At 41.0% G+C, this 18161-nt stretch overlaps 1 protein-coding gene across 1 annotated transcript in view; it reads left to right on the forward strand.

The window, feature by feature from the left end:
• LOC139952681 (uncharacterized) overlaps positions 1-18161 on the forward strand; it is a 127058-nt gene that overhangs the window by 99652 nt on the left and 9245 nt on the right. The window contains exons 59-73 of the mRNA XM_071951883.1: positions 284-441; positions 1963-2188; positions 6500-6855; positions 7263-7358; positions 8114-8582; positions 9004-9155; positions 9905-10062; positions 10563-10812; positions 11500-11586; positions 12574-12706; positions 13005-13156; positions 13874-14105; positions 15638-15798; positions 16672-16758; positions 17871-18009. Of these exons, the coding sequence (XP_071807984.1) occupies positions 284-441; positions 1963-2188; positions 6500-6855; positions 7263-7358; positions 8114-8582; positions 9004-9155; positions 9905-10062; positions 10563-10812; positions 11500-11586; positions 12574-12706; positions 13005-13156; positions 13874-14105; positions 15638-15798; positions 16672-16758; positions 17871-18009 (2856 nt within the window). The remainder of the gene's footprint in view (positions 1-283; positions 442-1962; positions 2189-6499; positions 6856-7262; positions 7359-8113; positions 8583-9003; positions 9156-9904; positions 10063-10562; positions 10813-11499; positions 11587-12573; positions 12707-13004; positions 13157-13873; positions 14106-15637; positions 15799-16671; positions 16759-17870; positions 18010-18161) is intronic.

Consider the following 18161-nt stretch of genomic DNA (forward strand, 5'->3'; position numbering starts at 1 on the left):
TAGACCTTCCCATGAAATATGTAAATTGCACGTAGCGCGTGCGCACTAACTATTGGTTAGCAAAATAATAACATAATAAAAATGAGGGCACATCGCGCTGTTTTGTACACGGCTAATGGGTGCGTGACGCAGATGCGATTGCGCGTCTGCTTAGTGCACAACTCTATGGCGTTTGCCAACCAACAGGGTCTGTACGCATACGTGAATGAAATTAACATATTTTATGGGAAGGGTCCATTCTTAACTCCCTTTTATTACACTTGTTTGTCTTGTCTTGATGTAGTGGTGCAATACACAGTACAAGTGTACATTAAGGAAGACGCCGAGAGTGCCTCCACCAACCCTAATCTACATGTCGCATTAACGGGAACATGTGGTGAAATGATGAAACATGAACTGACTAGAACATCTCAACCAGTCTCACAAGAAGGAAAAGTAATGGTAGGTGTTTGAGATGTTAGAATGAGTCAAGGTAGTCAGTTTGCCGCCAGCATTAGTTACAGACTTTCAGTGTTGTAACCGAGTCATTTTTTCTCAAGTCAAGTCAAGTCGCAAGTCACTTTTGTCCAAGTCCAGTCAAGTCCCCACTCGATACAACAACACAACGCTTGAAACACGTTCACAGCCTCTTTTCCAGCCTTCAGTGGGTGCGTTCGATTCGCTTCCCTGTGTCGACCCTAGTGTGCTCATTCGGGTGAGTCCCTGACAAGAGCTAAACGAACGATCACACTTGCCCTCTCGTGGTGACATCATGCACCAGTCGGGGCAGCCCCAAGTGACCCGTTCCACAAGCAGGGCATTGGGGGCTGACCCGGGTGAGCCCCTGGAATGTCGTCAAAGCTATTCGAGTGTACCGGGGGCAGATTGGGGTCGACCTGTGGAAGCTAATCGAACGCATCCTATATTTGACTACTTCTGCACAGCGTAATGATACACTCCTTCACAAAGGTGTGAAGGATCGTATGGAAGAATACACTGTTTCTATGCGCAAATAAGTACATGTATTGACCCATTTCACCTGACGTCATCATCATAAAAATCTTGAATGCGCCATACTGGTGGGCAATTTCACTGTGCGTTTTCATATATAACTCTATGCATAGAGTATGCTGTGCATTATGCAGTGAAGTGCGCATTTTAGACGACGCGGCGTTAATACGCGTAAACCTAACTTGCCCACCAACATGGTGAGCATGGCACCAGTCGCCGCGTGTGACACGCGTGCAAGGGGTCAATACACTATGCATTTCACGTAGAATGGTGCACCCACATGTCTTCATATCCATGCAGATTTATCGTTTGGCCTTATAAAGACAAGGTGCAAGAGCATGTGCTTGAAAACATTGGAAAGCATCATTGCCAAAGACTAACTTTTGCCACATTCACTTAAAAAAAACTACCAAAGATGTCCTGGGGTCGATTTCACAGAGAGTTACAATGTAGGACTATGTCCTAACTTAGGACTAGAGGACGAGTCCTCGGATATACTTAAAGTAACTCGTGCTCCTAACTCGAGATAAGACTATTTTAAACTCTTTGTGAAATCCACTCCAGTGCCTTTAGAGGCAGTGGACACTATTGGTAATTACTCAAAATAATTATTAGCACAAAACCTTACTTGGTAACAAGGATGGCGAGAGGTTGTTAGTATAAAACATTGTGAGAAATGGCTCCCTCTGAAGTGGAGCAGTTTTTGAGATTTCCACATATTTGATTTCGAGATCTGAGTGTGACAAGGGTGTTTTTTCTTTCATTATTATCTCCCAACTTCGACGACCAATTGAGTTCAAATTTTCAAGGGTTTGTTATTTTATGCATATGTTGAGTTACACCAAGTGAGAAGACTGGTTTTTGACAATTACCAATAGTGTCCAGTGTCTTTAACTCGTCCTAAGTCCTAAGATTAATCCTAAGACAGCAGTGCCTTTAAGACAGATTTATTTGTCATCAAATTTTGCTCAGGTCGACACATTCCACTTTGACGCAGTGTCAGTCGGTCAACTCCACAAGGCCATTCTGACCATTAGCTCCGATGAGAAACAAGATACATGGTTTGTAGAGAAACTCACTGTGCAAGAAGGTCGCTTTGCCAAGACGAGATCTGTCTTTGCATCTAAGATGTGGTTTGGTAACGCTATCATCGGAGAAGATGGTAATACAGTGCTTGAAGCCGATCTACAACTAGAAGGTAAATTATTCTCATGTTTTATTGATCGGTACTAAAGAAGTCCCTTTCGTTAGGAATACCCAGCTGTCCGACAAACACACCACCACTTGTGCAATTACCGCATCAATCAGTTAATCAATAACAATTTATAAAGGGCCTACATCAAAGGTGAAGTTAATTATAATAATAATAATAAAAACCAGTTTTTATAAAGCGCTTTTCACACCCGGAGGGCGTCCCAAAGCGCTTGACATTATTACCCCTGGTCACTGGGCCTTAAATCACTCCTTAAACCATCTCAGCACCCTGGTGGGGAGTATGCAGCCTGTGCAACATTAATATGCGCTACTCGGCTAAAATCAATCACAAGAACCATCTCTGCCCTCACAGGTACCCATTTACCCCTGGGTGGAGAGAAGCAATTATAGTTAAGTGTCTTGCTCAGGGACACAAGTGTCACGACCGGGATTCGAACCCACACTCTGCTGAACAGAAGCACCAGAGCTTGAGTTCGGTGCTCTTATCCACTCGGCCACGACACCCTTTAATCTAAGTCATTGATGGTAGGCCTCCTGAAACAAGTGGGCTTTCAGAAGTGTCTGGGATGTGCTGAAGGATGTTGTGTCCCTGATGTGATTTGGAAGCATCGTTGACAAGCAAAACTGCACTAATAGTAACAGTCAGGCCAGCATAAAACTGTATGCGTCCTGGCCGAGCACCGGATTCAAGCTCTGGTGTTTCTGATCAGTAGAGTGTGGGTTTGAGTCCCAGGCGTGACACTTGTGTTCTTAAGCGAGACACTTTACCATTATTGCTGCATCCTTCAGATGGGACGTAATGCCGTAGGTCCTGTGTGTTGTGTAATGCACGTATAAGAACGCAGTGCACTAATCGTAAAGAGAAAGGGGTACGCCCTTGTGTTCCTGGCTTGATGGACTGCAGATTTCACCACAGCATCTTGTAAAGCATTACATGGTGCTATAAAGGAAAAGGCCTCATAATTCAAAACGTAGTCCCACATAACTTGCTTGAAAATACTGAATGTTGAATCACCTTGAGCGCCACTGACAGACTGAGTGATAGATATGAGCGCTATATTAGAAGCCACTATTAGTATTATTATTATTATAACTATGCATAATACCTGTGTTACTTTCCTTTGTTTTATTACAGTATTATTTACACTATACTAACTAAATCCGTTTCATATACTAACTTCACTCCCGCTCATTCCAAACCCATGTGTGATATCATCATTGCACGTATTGGCTTCTTCATTTGGTTAATTCAGAGTTTATTAAGTAGTTCATTACTACATAAAACACATACTCCAGTAGAGTCTGCTACTTAAGCCCGTTCATACTCCTCCGAGTGCGAAGTGAACTTTGACGTCACATGGTTGTTTTAACAGCGAATGTTTGGCATGAGTTGAGCACAAGTCAACTGATGTGAATTGTTTGTTGTGAATTGGTGACGTCAAAATTTGTATCGTATTCGCATTCGCAGTAAGTATGAACTAGGCCTGGGCGAATTATTCGAATATCCGGTTAATGGCGAATAGGTTTTCCTATCCGTAACCGCGAATGCCTTTTTTTTCTTAACCGGATATCCGTATAGGGCGCGAATACCTATTTACAAACCGGATAATTCTGTTATTACAACCGAGTAACCGGATATTCTTTAATATCCGAATATCCGCGGACGTCGGGCAACAACTGATATGAATTGTTTTGTCTGAATCCTTATGAAACTTCTATTAAGACAGCATAAAACAGCATATATTAAGTACTTAACTATGCTCACCTCCGTGAAGAGTTAAAACAATGACATTTCTGACGTAATTTGTTCAAAGATTACAAAAGTTTTCCATCACGTAGAGTCAATCACGATCAAAAGAAAAAGCAAATCGCCATCTTTAAATTAGATCCGGTCATTTTTATGAATGAACCGAGTGACACTGTCTAAAACTAATATCAATCCGCCCATAACTCATTCACAAACGAACAGCGCCCTCTAGCAGCAAAAAAACTATTCGAATATCCGGTTAATTTCGGATAGTTGGCCAGCGGTATCCGAATAACAAAATTTCACTATTCGCCCAGCACTAGTATGAACCGGGCTGTACTTCAAAAGTTGATCCATTTTCTTGACTTACAAATCATACAATACAAATCTGTTTGAAATAGCCCATTCAACTAGGCTTTTATGGTTTTATTACAGCAGGTCAACTTCTGAATTTGGTAGATGTATATGTAGTAGCCACTTTCATTTGTTGATTTGTTCCAATTGTTTGATTTGTGATTCCATTTTAGTTTTTTTTATTTGGTTTGCTTGTTAATTTTGTCGGACTTCTGATGGTTTTTGACGTAAAGGCAAAGGTTTACCGGAGAGAGAATTGTTCCTTGAAGGCAAGTTTCTTCAAAACACCATCAGCTCGACCACCTCTCACTCACTCACTGCACTCTCACTATTATGACTATTTAATGGTCAAAGTTTTGCACCGGGCAAACTAATTGCAGGCCTCTATGCTTCGTTTTTGAAAGGGCAAGGGCACCAAGGCATTTTCTCTTTGGGTAATAAAGAGCTCCCTATGAGGAAATTGTACATTTCTACTGGAGCATTTCCAGGGCACCACGGCAATGAAAGACCAGGGGGCATGGAGGCAATTGCCTTCGTTGCCTCTATGAAGTATCAGGCTTGTTATTGATAATAAACACTTACGCATTACGTATTGCACTACATGACACACAAAATGCGCTTTCACTATAACCAAATAAATAGCACATGCACAGTCCGTATTGTGGGGCACCAAGGCAATGACCAGGGGCATGGAGGCAATCACCTTCGAAGTCTCTGTGAAGTATCAGCCCTGTAATCTATAATAAACACTTCCCTGTATTTCGGGTTGCACTACACATCACAAAATGCGTTTCCACTAACCAAGACCACGAGCACATGCACACTCCGTATTGTAGACGCCTAACCAAAAACCTTGTAAGTGTGACGCATACATTTACAGAGGGCGCTTGTCAATCTTCCAAGATATGTGTGTTTATTCAATGTTGCATAATATCACAATAATTAAAAATGAATAATACAAAATGTTGTTTAATCAAATTGACAGTACATGAACGTTTTACAGCAGTGATATGAAAGTGAGCTTTAAAATGGTACATCTAGGTCGGGGGTGAAGCAACAGCTTTTGTTTCTCAGTCTATGGACGGACAGACAAATGACAGACATACATAAAAAGACAGGACATAAATGGGTGTATTAAGACAGAAAACAAAATAACCACAACCAGCCACAATCCATTGTTCCATATTGACCATGTTCATAACTGTCTTAAATAACCACAACCTGTCACGCTCCATTGTTCCATATTGACCACGTTCATCACTGTCTTAAATAACCACACCCCGCCACACTCCATTGTTCCATATTGACCACGTTCATCACTGTCTTAAATAACCACAACTTGCCATGCTCCAATGTTCCATATTGACCACGTTCATCACTGTCTTAAATAACCACAACCTGCCATGCTCCAATGTTCCATATTGACCACGTTCATCACTGTTTTAAATAACCACAACCTGCCACACTCCATTGTTCCATATTGACCACGTTCATCACTGTCTTAAATAACCACAACTTGCCATGCTCCAATGTTCCATATTGACCACGTTCATCACTGTCTTAAATAACCACAACCTGCCATGCTCCAATGTTCTGTATTGACCACGTTCATCACTGTTTTAAATAACCACAACCTGCCACACTCCATTGTTCCATATTGACCACGTTCATCACTGTTTTAAATAACCACAAAATGCCACGCTCCAATGTTCCATTTGAACATGTTCGTCACTGTCTTAAATAACCACAACCTGCCACGCTCCAATGTTCCATATTGACCACGTTCATCACTGTTTTAAATAACCACAAAATGCCACGCTCCAATGTTCCATTTGAACATGTTCGTCACTGTCTTAAATAACCACAACCTGCCATGCTCCAATGTTCCATATTGACCACGTTCATCACTCTCTTAAATAATCACAACTTGCCACACTCCATTGTTCCATATTGCCCAGTCTTATATAACTACAACCTGCCACGCACCAATGTTCCATATTGACCCTGTTAATCACTGCCGTAATAAACCACAATTTGCCACGCTCAATCACACCACACCACACTATGCCACAAGTGTCGTACCATCACAAATGAGCACATGTGAAACCATCCATGGTAAAACTAAGGAATCAGACATATTTATAAAATCTTGAGTTATACTCTTTTAAAGTTGGAATTCTAAACTATTTGTAGGTGAAGAGGATGTTCCTAAAGACAAGGATTCAGAGGAAGACGATGGAGAGTCTGCATCCAAAGGGAACTGGACCATCTGGATCACCCCTGGAAAGGAAAATGGAATGGGCACAAACTCGAACCTCTTTGTTCAAGTATATGGAGAAAAGGGAAGCAGTGAGGTTATACCATTGAAGCCACAGGAGGAGGATAAAGCTAAGGAGGGTGAGGTTAAGGTAAATGAGGAGAAATCTGACGGAGATGCTGAGAAAGACAGTCCTCCTGAGGAGAAAGATGCTACGATTGAAGAGAATGGAAAGACTGATGGCAACAAGGAAGATATCGCATTCCCAGCAGGATGTGTCAAAGACTTCAAGGTAAGTTTTAAAGGCACCGGACATTATACTTTTGGTAATTACTCAAAATAATTGTTGGCATAAAAACTTACTTGGTATTAAGCAATGGAGAGCTGTTGCTGGTATAAAACATTGTGAGAAACGGCTCCCTCTGAAGTAATGTAGTTTTTGAGAGAGGTAAATTTCTCACTCAAATATTAAAAGACTTCACGCCTGAAGCCTTTTTTTAGGCATCTGAAAGCACAGGAGTTTGTGCAACAAGGGTGTTTTTTCCCTTTCATTATTCTCTTACAAGGTTTTTTTTGTTTCACTTTTCCGAGAGTCCTTGGCTTCACAACTCAAATAAATAGAATTAAATGAGTAATGATGAAAGGAAATCCAGATGAATATTTACTAGTCTGTCTAACTTTGGTGTATTTGTTTCACAGATTGAGGTCGGTGAGATTGGTCCTATTTATAAGGTCCGTCTTATTCTAGATGAAGATGACGACAAAGATGAAAAACAGAGCATCTTTTTGGAGAAGGTGAGATATCAATTATTTCATTAATTGATCTATGAATGTCAACAACAACAATATGCTAATCAACACTTGATAAATACGCCAAAGCTAATTAAATCCTTCAGTGGTTGCATGTCGTGACCTAGCGGTTAAGAGCACCAAACTAAAGCTCTAGTGTTCCAATCAGCAGATTGTGGGTTACGAGTCCCAGTCGTGAAACTTGTGTCCTTCAAGGAACACGTTGCCTTGCACCGGACGAGTTGTTCTATAAAAAGCGTTTGTAACCGTTTGTTTTAAAATGCGTATAATGGTTAGAAAGATGTTTTAAAAGTAGAAAACAATGATCCACACAAGTTTGCCCCAAAATTGCGTGGTTTTCCTTTCTATTTTGCAAACTATTACGGTGGGCCATTTATGGGAGTCAAGAATTTGACTCCCATAAATGGCCGACCGTGTTAGTCAACGAGGTAAAAGGAAAACCGTGCAATTTCAAGGCATGTTGCTTGGTCTTTCGGATGGGACATAAAGCTGTTGGTCCAGTGTGTTGTGTAATGCACTTAAAAAGAACCAGTACACACATATTGTGCTACAGAATTTTGTGAATCATTCATTACCAAGGTGCTATGTGAAAGGAGAAGGTCTCATAAAGTCAAAAGTAGTCCCACATACCTTGCATGAAAATATTGTATGTTGAATCGCTTTGAGTGTCACTGATTGCAGATATGAGCGCTATATATAAGTAGCCATTATTATTAATAATTACTGTTATTAATTAATAGGTTAAAATGAAAGACCAAGACACCAACCAAGAGTTTCACTTTTTCATCAACCGTTGGCTTCGTCATTCTGAGGACATTTCTGCCTCATCGACCGACGCAGAGTCATCACCGAAGTCAGAATCGCAAAACAAACAAGAGGAAGCTGAGCCTGAAGTTGAGGACAAATCAGACGCTAAGAATAAGAAGAAGAAGAAGGAGGACAAGTCGAAAAAATCCAAGAAAACAAAGGACGACGATAAGAAAAGTAAAGCGGACGAAAAGACAAAGAAGAAAGACAAGAATGAGAAGGAGAAGGCTGGAAAGCAGGAGAAAGTCAAAAACCAGGAGAAGACTGACGAGAAGGAAGACGTGAAGGATGAGAAGGAGACTGGAGAGCAGAAGGAAGACGTTAAGAAAGAAACGAGCGATGAGAATGTAGCTGGTTATATTGAGTTACCAGCCATCAGGCCGGACATCCCACCTTTACAAGGTATGATATGGTAGTTCATTCATTTATCATTCATTCATTCATCATAGCTGTCCTCCCGACGAGGCAAGTCTAGGAGATGGCTAGTCAACCACTATGAGTCTCCATCATAGAGTTATAAAAGAACTAGAGGGCGCACTGGTGATGCTGCTTGCACAAACGCGACGGGACCGCAAGGATCGACCCCGCAGTGCTCACTCGGGTGAGCCCCTGACAAGAGCTAAGCGAACGATCACACTCGCCCTCTGGTGGTGACGCCATGCACCTCAGGTCACCCCCAAGTGACCTACTCCACAAGCAGGGCACTGGGGGCTGACCCGGGTGAGCCCCGTCAAAGCTATTCGAACGTACCGGGGCAGACCGGGGTCGACCCAGAGAAGCTAAACGAACCACCCATTGATTGTCATTATTTTTTTTTATACAGTTTATCAGTATGAGTTGTCAGTACACACTGGTGATAAGGGGGCAGCTTCTTACGATGGTATCATCTATGCCACTCTGCATGGACAGCGAGGGGATACGGGCAAGAGAGTATTACGCAAATCGAACAACAAAACCATGTTCAATAATACACAGGTAAGATACATCTGTAACATATTAATAATAATTATAATAATAATAAGATTTATAATGCGCACGTGTCCACCCTGCTGGGTGTTCAAGGCGCAGTAAAAACCAACAAACAAAACAAAACAAAACAAAGAAAACATACACAACAAAACTAGTCCTTGAAAACCTGTGACATAAGATAAGTTTTGAGAAGAGATTTGAATGTTGTGGTATAAAGACAAGATCTAAGATTAAGTGGTAGAGAGTTCCAGATGCGTGACGCAGCTGAAGAAAAAAACCTTTTGGGTTCTATGGTTAAAGTTGTTCACTCAAAACCTCCCGTACAACTTCAGAAAGAGTTTTCCAAAAGTTGGATACTTGCAGATTTGCACAATCTAAGGATAAGTTAGAAAATTTTTGAGATATGGTGGGCACTATAATAATATGAATAATAATAGTGAACATTTCTAGTATACTCCTGGCACAAAACCAAAAGCTCTGTTAGTAAAAACACAAAGACAAGTTTGAAAACTATGGTTTCTGAAAAAGATGTGTTTTAAGATGTGTCTTGAATTGAGAACAAGAATCTGCTTGTCTGGGTTGGAGGCTGTTCCAAAGAGATGGCCCGGCTCGTGAAAAGCAGCGATCACCCCAGGAGTGCCATGATTGTGGAACGTTCAGGAGCAGGTTGTTTGTGGAACGAAGGTGTCTTGGAGATGAATTAAGTCATTGATGTACCCACGTGTGAAACATTGCAATGTTGTTGTTATTTACAGGTTGATTTGTTTACTATTGAGGCTGTTGATATCCTACGGCCGTCTAGCATCACTCTAGGTCATGGGTCAGAAGGATTGGGTGCTGGCTGGTTTCTAGATAAAGTGACCGTTAAGGAATCATCAACAGCGACTATACAGTATGTCTTCCCTTGTAAACGGTAAGTCGGACATCCAGGGCCCAACTTTATAAAGCTGTTAAAGACAGTGGACACTATTGGTAATTGTCAAAGACCAGTCTTCTCACTTGGTGTATCTCAACATATGCATGAAATAACAAAAATTTGAGCTCAATTGGTCGTCGAAGTTGCGAGATAATAATGAAAGAAAAAACACCCAATTGTCACATGAAGTTGTGTGCGTTTAGATGGTTGATTTCGAGACCTCAAGTTCTAAATCTGAGGTCTTGGAAATCAAATTTGTGGAAAATTACTGCTTTCTTGAAAACTACGTCACTTCAGCGGGAGCCGTTTCTCACAAGGTTTTATACTATCAACCTCTCCCCATTACTCGTTACCAAGTGAGGTTTTATGCTGATAATTATTTTGAGTAGTTACCAATAGTGTCCACTGCCTTTAAAGGTCTTCAAAAAGTACCAAAGAAATTATATCAAACGGAAACATAACTAAACCAAAGTTAAACCAAATATATTTTATTCCAGATGGTTAGATACCGGCGTGGACAATCGTAAACTTGAACATAACCTTCCCCTCCTGGGTGAAGTGGAGTGTCCCATACCCATGACCTCTGACACTAAAGGTCACTGGGAGGTCAAGGTCGAGACTAGTAAGCAAGAAGATGCAGGGACTTCAGCGAAGGTCTTAATGACTGTTTACGGCGAGAAGGGACAGAAATCTTTACATCCGTTGGAGAGAGAAGCGTTCTTGCCTGGCTCTGAGGAGACATTCGAGGTGGGTGTAGAGACCTTTGGGTTCTTCTCAAAAATTCTCCTCTACTCTAATCATTATTTTGTAATGGAAAAAATGATCTTTGTTACGAATAACAACTTAGATAAGTTCAATACCAAACTGGAGCTTTTTGTATTGCTATGTACCAACTAAATGCCTTGCATAATCATCAAACTTCCTGTTTTTGCAATTTGCCATTTCTCTCTTAGTATCGTTCTATAAGTACATGTAGTTGGTTTTACCAGTAGTTTGTATAGCTATGTACATTGAAGAAACTTTAATAAATTTCCCCCTCCAGGAAAAAAAAAAATTCTCCTCCACTAAACATTTCAATATAGTCGTGGAAGTGGACCATTTTACCTGAAAGATCTACTCCCTCCATACACTCCTACTAGAAACCTCCGTTCTGCTAACAAAGACACCCTCGTTATCCCTAAAGTTACCACCAAAGCATATGGTCAACGTAGTTATCACTTATGGAACAATCTCCCTCTCCAAGCTGTCACTATCTCACATTTCATGAGTCTTCTCAAATCATTTCTGTAATTTTCTTTTATTCAAAAGAGCGCTTAGAGACTTTCTTTTTTAACGTGTTAGGTGCTATATTAATGCATTTGTTATTACTATTATTATGAGGTTGAGCATCTTGGGAACAGAGTCGATTAAATTAATGTTTTTGATACGTTACAGATCTCTGTTGGTGAGATAGGAGCCATTAGCAAGATTCGACTGCAGCATGATAACACGGGAGATAATCCAGCTTGGCATGTCAATTCAGTAAGTATACTCATCGGTACTTTCCCAGATTTTGGTGGCGTGCTGTGGTCGAGAACACCGAACTCAAGCTCTGGAGTTTCTGATCAGCAGAGTGTGGGTTCGAGTCTCAGTCGTGACACCTGTGCCCTTAAGCAAGACACTTAGCCATGATGCTTCGTTCTTCGGATGGGACATAAGGTTGATGGTCCCCTGTGTTGTGTAACACACGTAAAAAGACACTGCACTTCTCGAAAAGAGAAGGGGTTCACCCCCTAGTTCCTGGTTTGATTGGCAGCATATTGCGCCACAGCACCTTGTAAAAGGAGTAGGTCCCATAATTCAAACGTAGTTCCACATTCCTTGCAGGAAATACTGACTTTTGAAGCGCCTCAAGTGTCACTGAGTGACGGATATGACCGCTATAAAGAAGCCACTATTATTATTCTTACATGTAGGTTTTAACTATGTGGATCTGAATGTTAGTTTAAAGGATTTGAGTACTTTTTCAAAATGCCACAGATTTACATTAAACTTACAGGGTTTGAAGATAATGATAGTGGAAAGCTTCCCTTCAAATAATACTAACTAAGGTTGTGTAGTTTTTGAGAAATGAGTAAAACAAGTCACACAAAAATTTTGGTCTCATGAGACCAAAATTATTTTAGCATTACATGTAAAATTCCCTTAACCAGTTATGATATTATACCAAAACCATAGCATAACTGGTTAATACGCTTTTACATGCTAAAACTGAGACAAAAAATTATTACTTTTACTCATTTCTCAAAAACTACAGCACCTCAGTAAGTAAAATTTCAAGGGAAGCTTTCTACTATCATAATCTTCAAACTGTGCAAGTTTAATGTAAATCTGTGGACACTGTGTTTTTTGTTAGGAAAAAGTGCATGTACCCTTTAATCGGTCGGCGGCGGTGGTTTGATGCTAAACCACCTAGTACATTTTTCTTTGTTCATCCCTAAATTATTTGTTTATATTTGTGTCTGTCAGGTAACCATGAAGGATGTAGATACCAATGAGGAGATGCAGTTTGTATTCGATCGTTGGTTTAGTCGAGATAAAGATACACAGCAGATATGTCAGGAGTTACCTGCAGTTAAAGATATGCAAGAATTACATCAAGGTAGGTTCTCCTTTAAGAGTTATTACATAGACAGATCTGGGGCCCGATTTCATAAAGCCTCTAAGCGCAACAAACCTGCTGAGCACAGGAAAATATTGCTTAGCAAAAAACAGGTTACCAGCCAACATTCAATTAAGTTTACATTGTTGTGACTGGTGCACCACTCATCTTTTGCTCAGCAAATAAATTTGCTCAGCAGTATTTTCTGCAGAACAGCTTCATGAAATTTGGCCCAGAATCCATTCAAGATCACACTGATACTAAATATTTAAGTTTTCTTTATTTTTTTTTCTTCAAGTTTACAACTACCAGGTCAAAGTTCACACTGGTGATGTAGAGAATGCCACCACAGAGGGCGACATTTATGTGACGCTTCATGGAAGCAAAGGAGACAGTGGACAACGTCTTCTAGCGAAGTCAAACAATGAAACAAAGTTTGCAAAAGGACAGGTGAGAAAAAAATACATTTTGCATAAAGTTGGACTGGCAGTGATTTATATATTTCTTGAAATATCAGCCGATGTACTCTTCCAATAGCAGATATTGTACTGAGCCTTTGTATTTTAAATAAAGCTGTAGTGGATTAACCCCTTCAAAATAGGCCACACTCTAACAAGTCTCCTGACAATGACTAGAGCTCCCTCTGAAGTGACATAGTTTTCGAGAAAGAAGTAATTGTCCATGAATTTGATTTCGAAACCTCATGTTTAGAATTTGAGGTCTCGAAATCAAGCATCTGAAAGCACACAACTTCGTGTAACAAGGGTGTTTTTTTCTTTCATTATCATCTCGCAACTACGACGACCAACTGAGCTCAAATTTTCACAGGTTCGTTATTTTGTGCATATGTTGAGATACACCAACTGTGAAGGCTAGTCTTTAACAATTACCAATAGCGTCCAGTGTCTTTAAGCAAAGGTTTTCTATCTTCCGCCCAGGTAGTAGTTTAAAAGCAGGACAGTTCTTTTCAGAACTGAGAAGTCTCCCGAATCCCGCAAAATTTACTCCGCGGTAGTAGAATGTAAAGCAAGACAATTTTTTAAAAGAACATCATCTACCCTGCTAGAAGATACACACAGCGGATTTGAATGAATGTACTCTTTCGAAATGAGATCTCCTCTTTAGCACTAACTGATATTAACATTTTATTATTCTATTTCTATGTAGATCGATACATTTACTGTCAACGCTGTTGATCTAGGGAAGGTCCACACTGTGTCAGTGAGTAACCCCTCCCCTGACTCCGCCCACTCATGGTATCTAGAAAAGATGACCGTTAAGACGTATCCTAAGGCTGAGCAGGAACTCCTCTTCATGTCTTCACAATGGATCGGAGCAAAGGATGAGGAGAAGGAAGAGTTGAAGATGGCAGAGAATGATGTGGAATTACTTCTACAAGGTGAGCTTTACTTCTTTTCGTTTGATCTCTGGACCAAAGTGAATATTGAATGTAATTTAATTGGTAGGTTGGTTACTTCAAGCCACTTGATGGTATCTTCATGAATTCCTGGTCGCCTTTTAGTTGTCTGAAGTCAGGGCAGTCATAAACGATGTGGCTGATAGTTTGTGGGCTGCCACACAGACACAGTTTTGAGCGGGGTGGATTTCACAAAGAGTTAACACTAGTCTTATTTTGAGTTAGTATGAGTTACTCGTCTAGAACTAGCCTTAAGTTTTGAATATCTCTTAGGACTAGTCCCAAGTTAGGACTAGTCCTAACTCTTTGTGAAATCGACCCCTGGTAGCCCCGATGCTATGGAGGAATGAGGGCATTACGGCCCCATCCAGTTCTAAGGCAATTGAGTTGGACCCAGGAAGGAAGATCCCAGCCCCTAGGTCTGAACGATGGAGTTGGGATGAAGTCACTAATTCCTGTTGAGGGTGTTGCCCAGGCTACCTCCAATCGACCCCTGGTAGCTCAGATGCTATGGAGGAACGAGGGCATTACGGCCCCATCCAGTTCTAAGGCAATTGAGTTGGACCCAGGCCCTACAAGGAAGATCCCAGCCCGTAGGTCTGAAGGATGTAGTTGGGATGAAGTCATGGAGTCCTGTTGAGGATGTTGCCCAGGCTACCTCCAATCGACCCCTGGTAGCTCAGATGCTATGGAGGAATGAGGGCATTACGGCCCTAGCCAGTTCTCTAAGGCAATTGAGTTGGACCCAGGAAGGAAGATCCCAGCCCTTAGGTCTGAAGGATGTAGTGGGATGAAGTCATGGAGTCCTGTTGAGGGTGTTGCCCAGGCTACCTCCAATCGACCCCTGGTAGCTCAGATGCTATGTATGAACGAGGGCATTACGGCCCTAGCCCTAAGGCAATTGAGTTGGACCCAGGAAGGAAGATCCCAGCCCGTAGGTCTGAAGGATGTAGTTGGGATGAAGTCATGGATACCTGTTGAGGATGTTTCCCTGGCTACCTCCAATTGATTCAAGGTCCATGATGTGGAAAGAGGGTGAGTGGTGATGATCTGGGCCCAATGTCATGGAGCTGCTAAGCACGAAAATTTGCTTAGCATGAAATTTCTTCCTTGATGAAAACAGGATTACCAACCAAATTGCCATTTGTTGCATATTGCTTGTTACTGGTATTCAGCTGTTGTTTGCTTATCCTGAAATTCACGTGGAAATCTGGTTGGTAATCCGGTTTTTATCAAGGCAAAAATTTCATGCTAAGCAAATTTTTGTGCTTAGCAGCTCTATGAAATTGGGCCCTGTAGTGCTTCTGAGGCAAAGTGCTTGCGATTCAACCTGCTGCCGATTTGAGGATCACAGATGGACGGCACTAAGATGTTGGCTTAAGGCCTTTCTGTGCAAGTTTTGCAGACATGTCTTCTACGAGGTTTACTTAATGAGTAGACGTGAGTACGGTATTGCTAAATGTAAGATTTCCTTTAAACAGACTTCTTAACGTGTTTTTTGTATTTAATTTCAGAAAAATGGAAGTGCACTGTACACACTAGCGATTTACCCGACTGTGGCACAGACGCCGATGTCTCATTGGTTGCTTATGGTGACAAAGGAATGTCAAAGGTCATGGTGTTGACCAATGGGCAGGAAGGAAACTTTGCACCTGGCAAGACCGCTGAGTTTGAGGTAAAGTCATGAAATGATACAGCTACTTTTTGTTTGATGTGATACTGCCCATTATAAACGATATACATGTAAAGTGTCAATATTTAAAGGCACTGGACACGTTCAATTGGTCATCGAAGTTGCAAGAGAATAATGAAAGAAAAAACACCCTTGTTGCACAAATTTTTGTGCTTTCGAATGCCTAAAAGGCTTCAGGCCTAAAGTCTTTTAATATTTGGGTGAGAAATTACCTCTTTCTCAAAAGCTATGTTACTTCAGAGGGAGCCGTTGCTCACAATGTTTTATGCTATCAATAGCTCTCCTTTACTCATAACCAAGTAAGTTTTTATGCTAACGACTATTTTGAGTAATTACCAATTGGGTACAGTGCCTTTAAGTCTTTTCTAGTGTAACTTATAAATTACACTACAGTTTGTTGTGTGTGCAAGGAAAGACTGACTTTTTGACGCAGAGTTTATAGTTGAACAATTATTTTGACACCCAGTTTTGTTAAAATTCTAAAGCAAGACACTTATGCTTCGCCCTTCAGATGGTACATGTACTTAAAGCCGTTGCTCCCATGTGTTATATTGTTGCGCATGTAAAAGAACCCAGTGCACTTATCGAAAAGAAAAGGGGTTCACCGCGGTGTTCCTGGCTGTGGCTGCTGTATGCGCAATAGCACCTTGTAAACCCTTATAAGGTGCTAAATAATTGGTTCTCAGAGTTCATCACTGCAATCACCTATCTTTCTGAAAGTTTGTTGAACTCAGCGCCTTGAGTACCTTGTTTGGTAGATACATGTACGTGCACTATATATGTAAGACTTTGGTATTATTATTATTATTATTATTATTATTATTATTATTATTATTATTAATTCTTTGATTGCAGCTTGAGCCTGGTGCCTACATAGGAGATATCTACAAGGTACGATTACAGCTACAAGACGGAAAGGACAAATCATGGCACTTAAAACAGGTAAGAAAAGTTGGACATTTTATTTCAATATTGGCAACAACAAACAAAAGCATCAAATCCAGTTTGTTTCCCTGATGTTTTTTACTTAATAATAATAGTAATGAGCGTTTATAATAGTGGCTTCTTATATAGCGCTCATATCCGTCACTCAGTGATGCTCGCTTCATTATTCACTATTTTCCTGCAAGGTATTTGGGACTAGGTTTGAATTATGAGACCTACTCCTTTTACATAGCATCACGTACAAGTAATATTTTACAAGGTGTGTGGCGCAATATGCAGCCAGTCAACACAGGGACACCTTCTCTTTTTGATAAGTGCACTGGGTTCTTTTACATGGCGGGTTCTTTTACACAACACATGGGATCAGTGGCTTTACCTCCCATCCAAAGGACAAAGCGTAAGTGTCTTGTTTAAGGACACAGCCTTCGATTAAGATTAATCTTTGGACTTGGGACGAGTCCCAACCCTGCACTGTAGCATGCAGACCTTAAGATTAATCCTAAGTTAGGATGAGTTACTCGTCCTAACTCGATATAGGGTTAATCCTAGCGTTTCGTGAAATCGGCTGCAGGTGTCATGACTGGGACTCGAACCCACACTCAGAAACACCAGAGCTTGAGTCCGGGGCTCTCAACCCTTGGCCAAGAGTGTGGGTTGGATTCCCCAGCCGTGACACTTGTGTCCTTAAGCAAGACACATAACCATTGCTTCGTCCTTCGGATGGGACGTAAAGCCGTTGGTCCATGTGTTGTGTAAACGCATGTAAAAGAACCCAGTGCACTTATCGAAAAGAGAAGGGGTTCGCCCCGGTGTTCCTGGCTGGATTGGCAGCATATTGCGCCACAGCACCTTGTAAACCATTACATGGTGCTTAAGGATTAGGTCTTATATCTCATAATTCACCCCACTCCTTGCAGTAATAATACCTGACACTTTGTATCCTTTGGCAAAAGGCGCGTTATAAATACGGTTATTATTTTTATTATTTTTATTATTAAGACACACCAGCAAACATGATTTTGAGCCAACTGAGGAATGGTTTGTTTCCAATGGTGACGATGATTTGGGTTCAAGCATATAAAATATATACTTGTTCAAATTTGTCTTAGATTGATGTGCGAGATTGCTTCTCTGAGGAATGTTTGAGGTTTGAGTTTAACCGTTGGTTATCACTGACGGAGAATGACGGCAAGGAAGACATTGTTGCTGAGATTCCTGCATTGAGACCAGACCAAGAACCACTCCAAGGTAAATATGTCTGTATGCTAAGCAGAAATGAGCAGGACACCAGTCACAAATTGTACATGTTGCATGGAAGTTTGGCTGGTAACCTTATTCTTGTAAGCATAATTTTGTTGTGCTTAGCATCATCTTTTTTGGCTTAAGCAAGCTCTTTGAAA

This window comes from Asterias amurensis, chromosome 20 (assembly GCF_032118995.1).
Source record: "Asterias amurensis chromosome 20, ASM3211899v1".
NCBI lineage: Eukaryota > Metazoa > Echinodermata > Asteroidea > Forcipulatida > Asteriidae > Asterias > Asterias amurensis.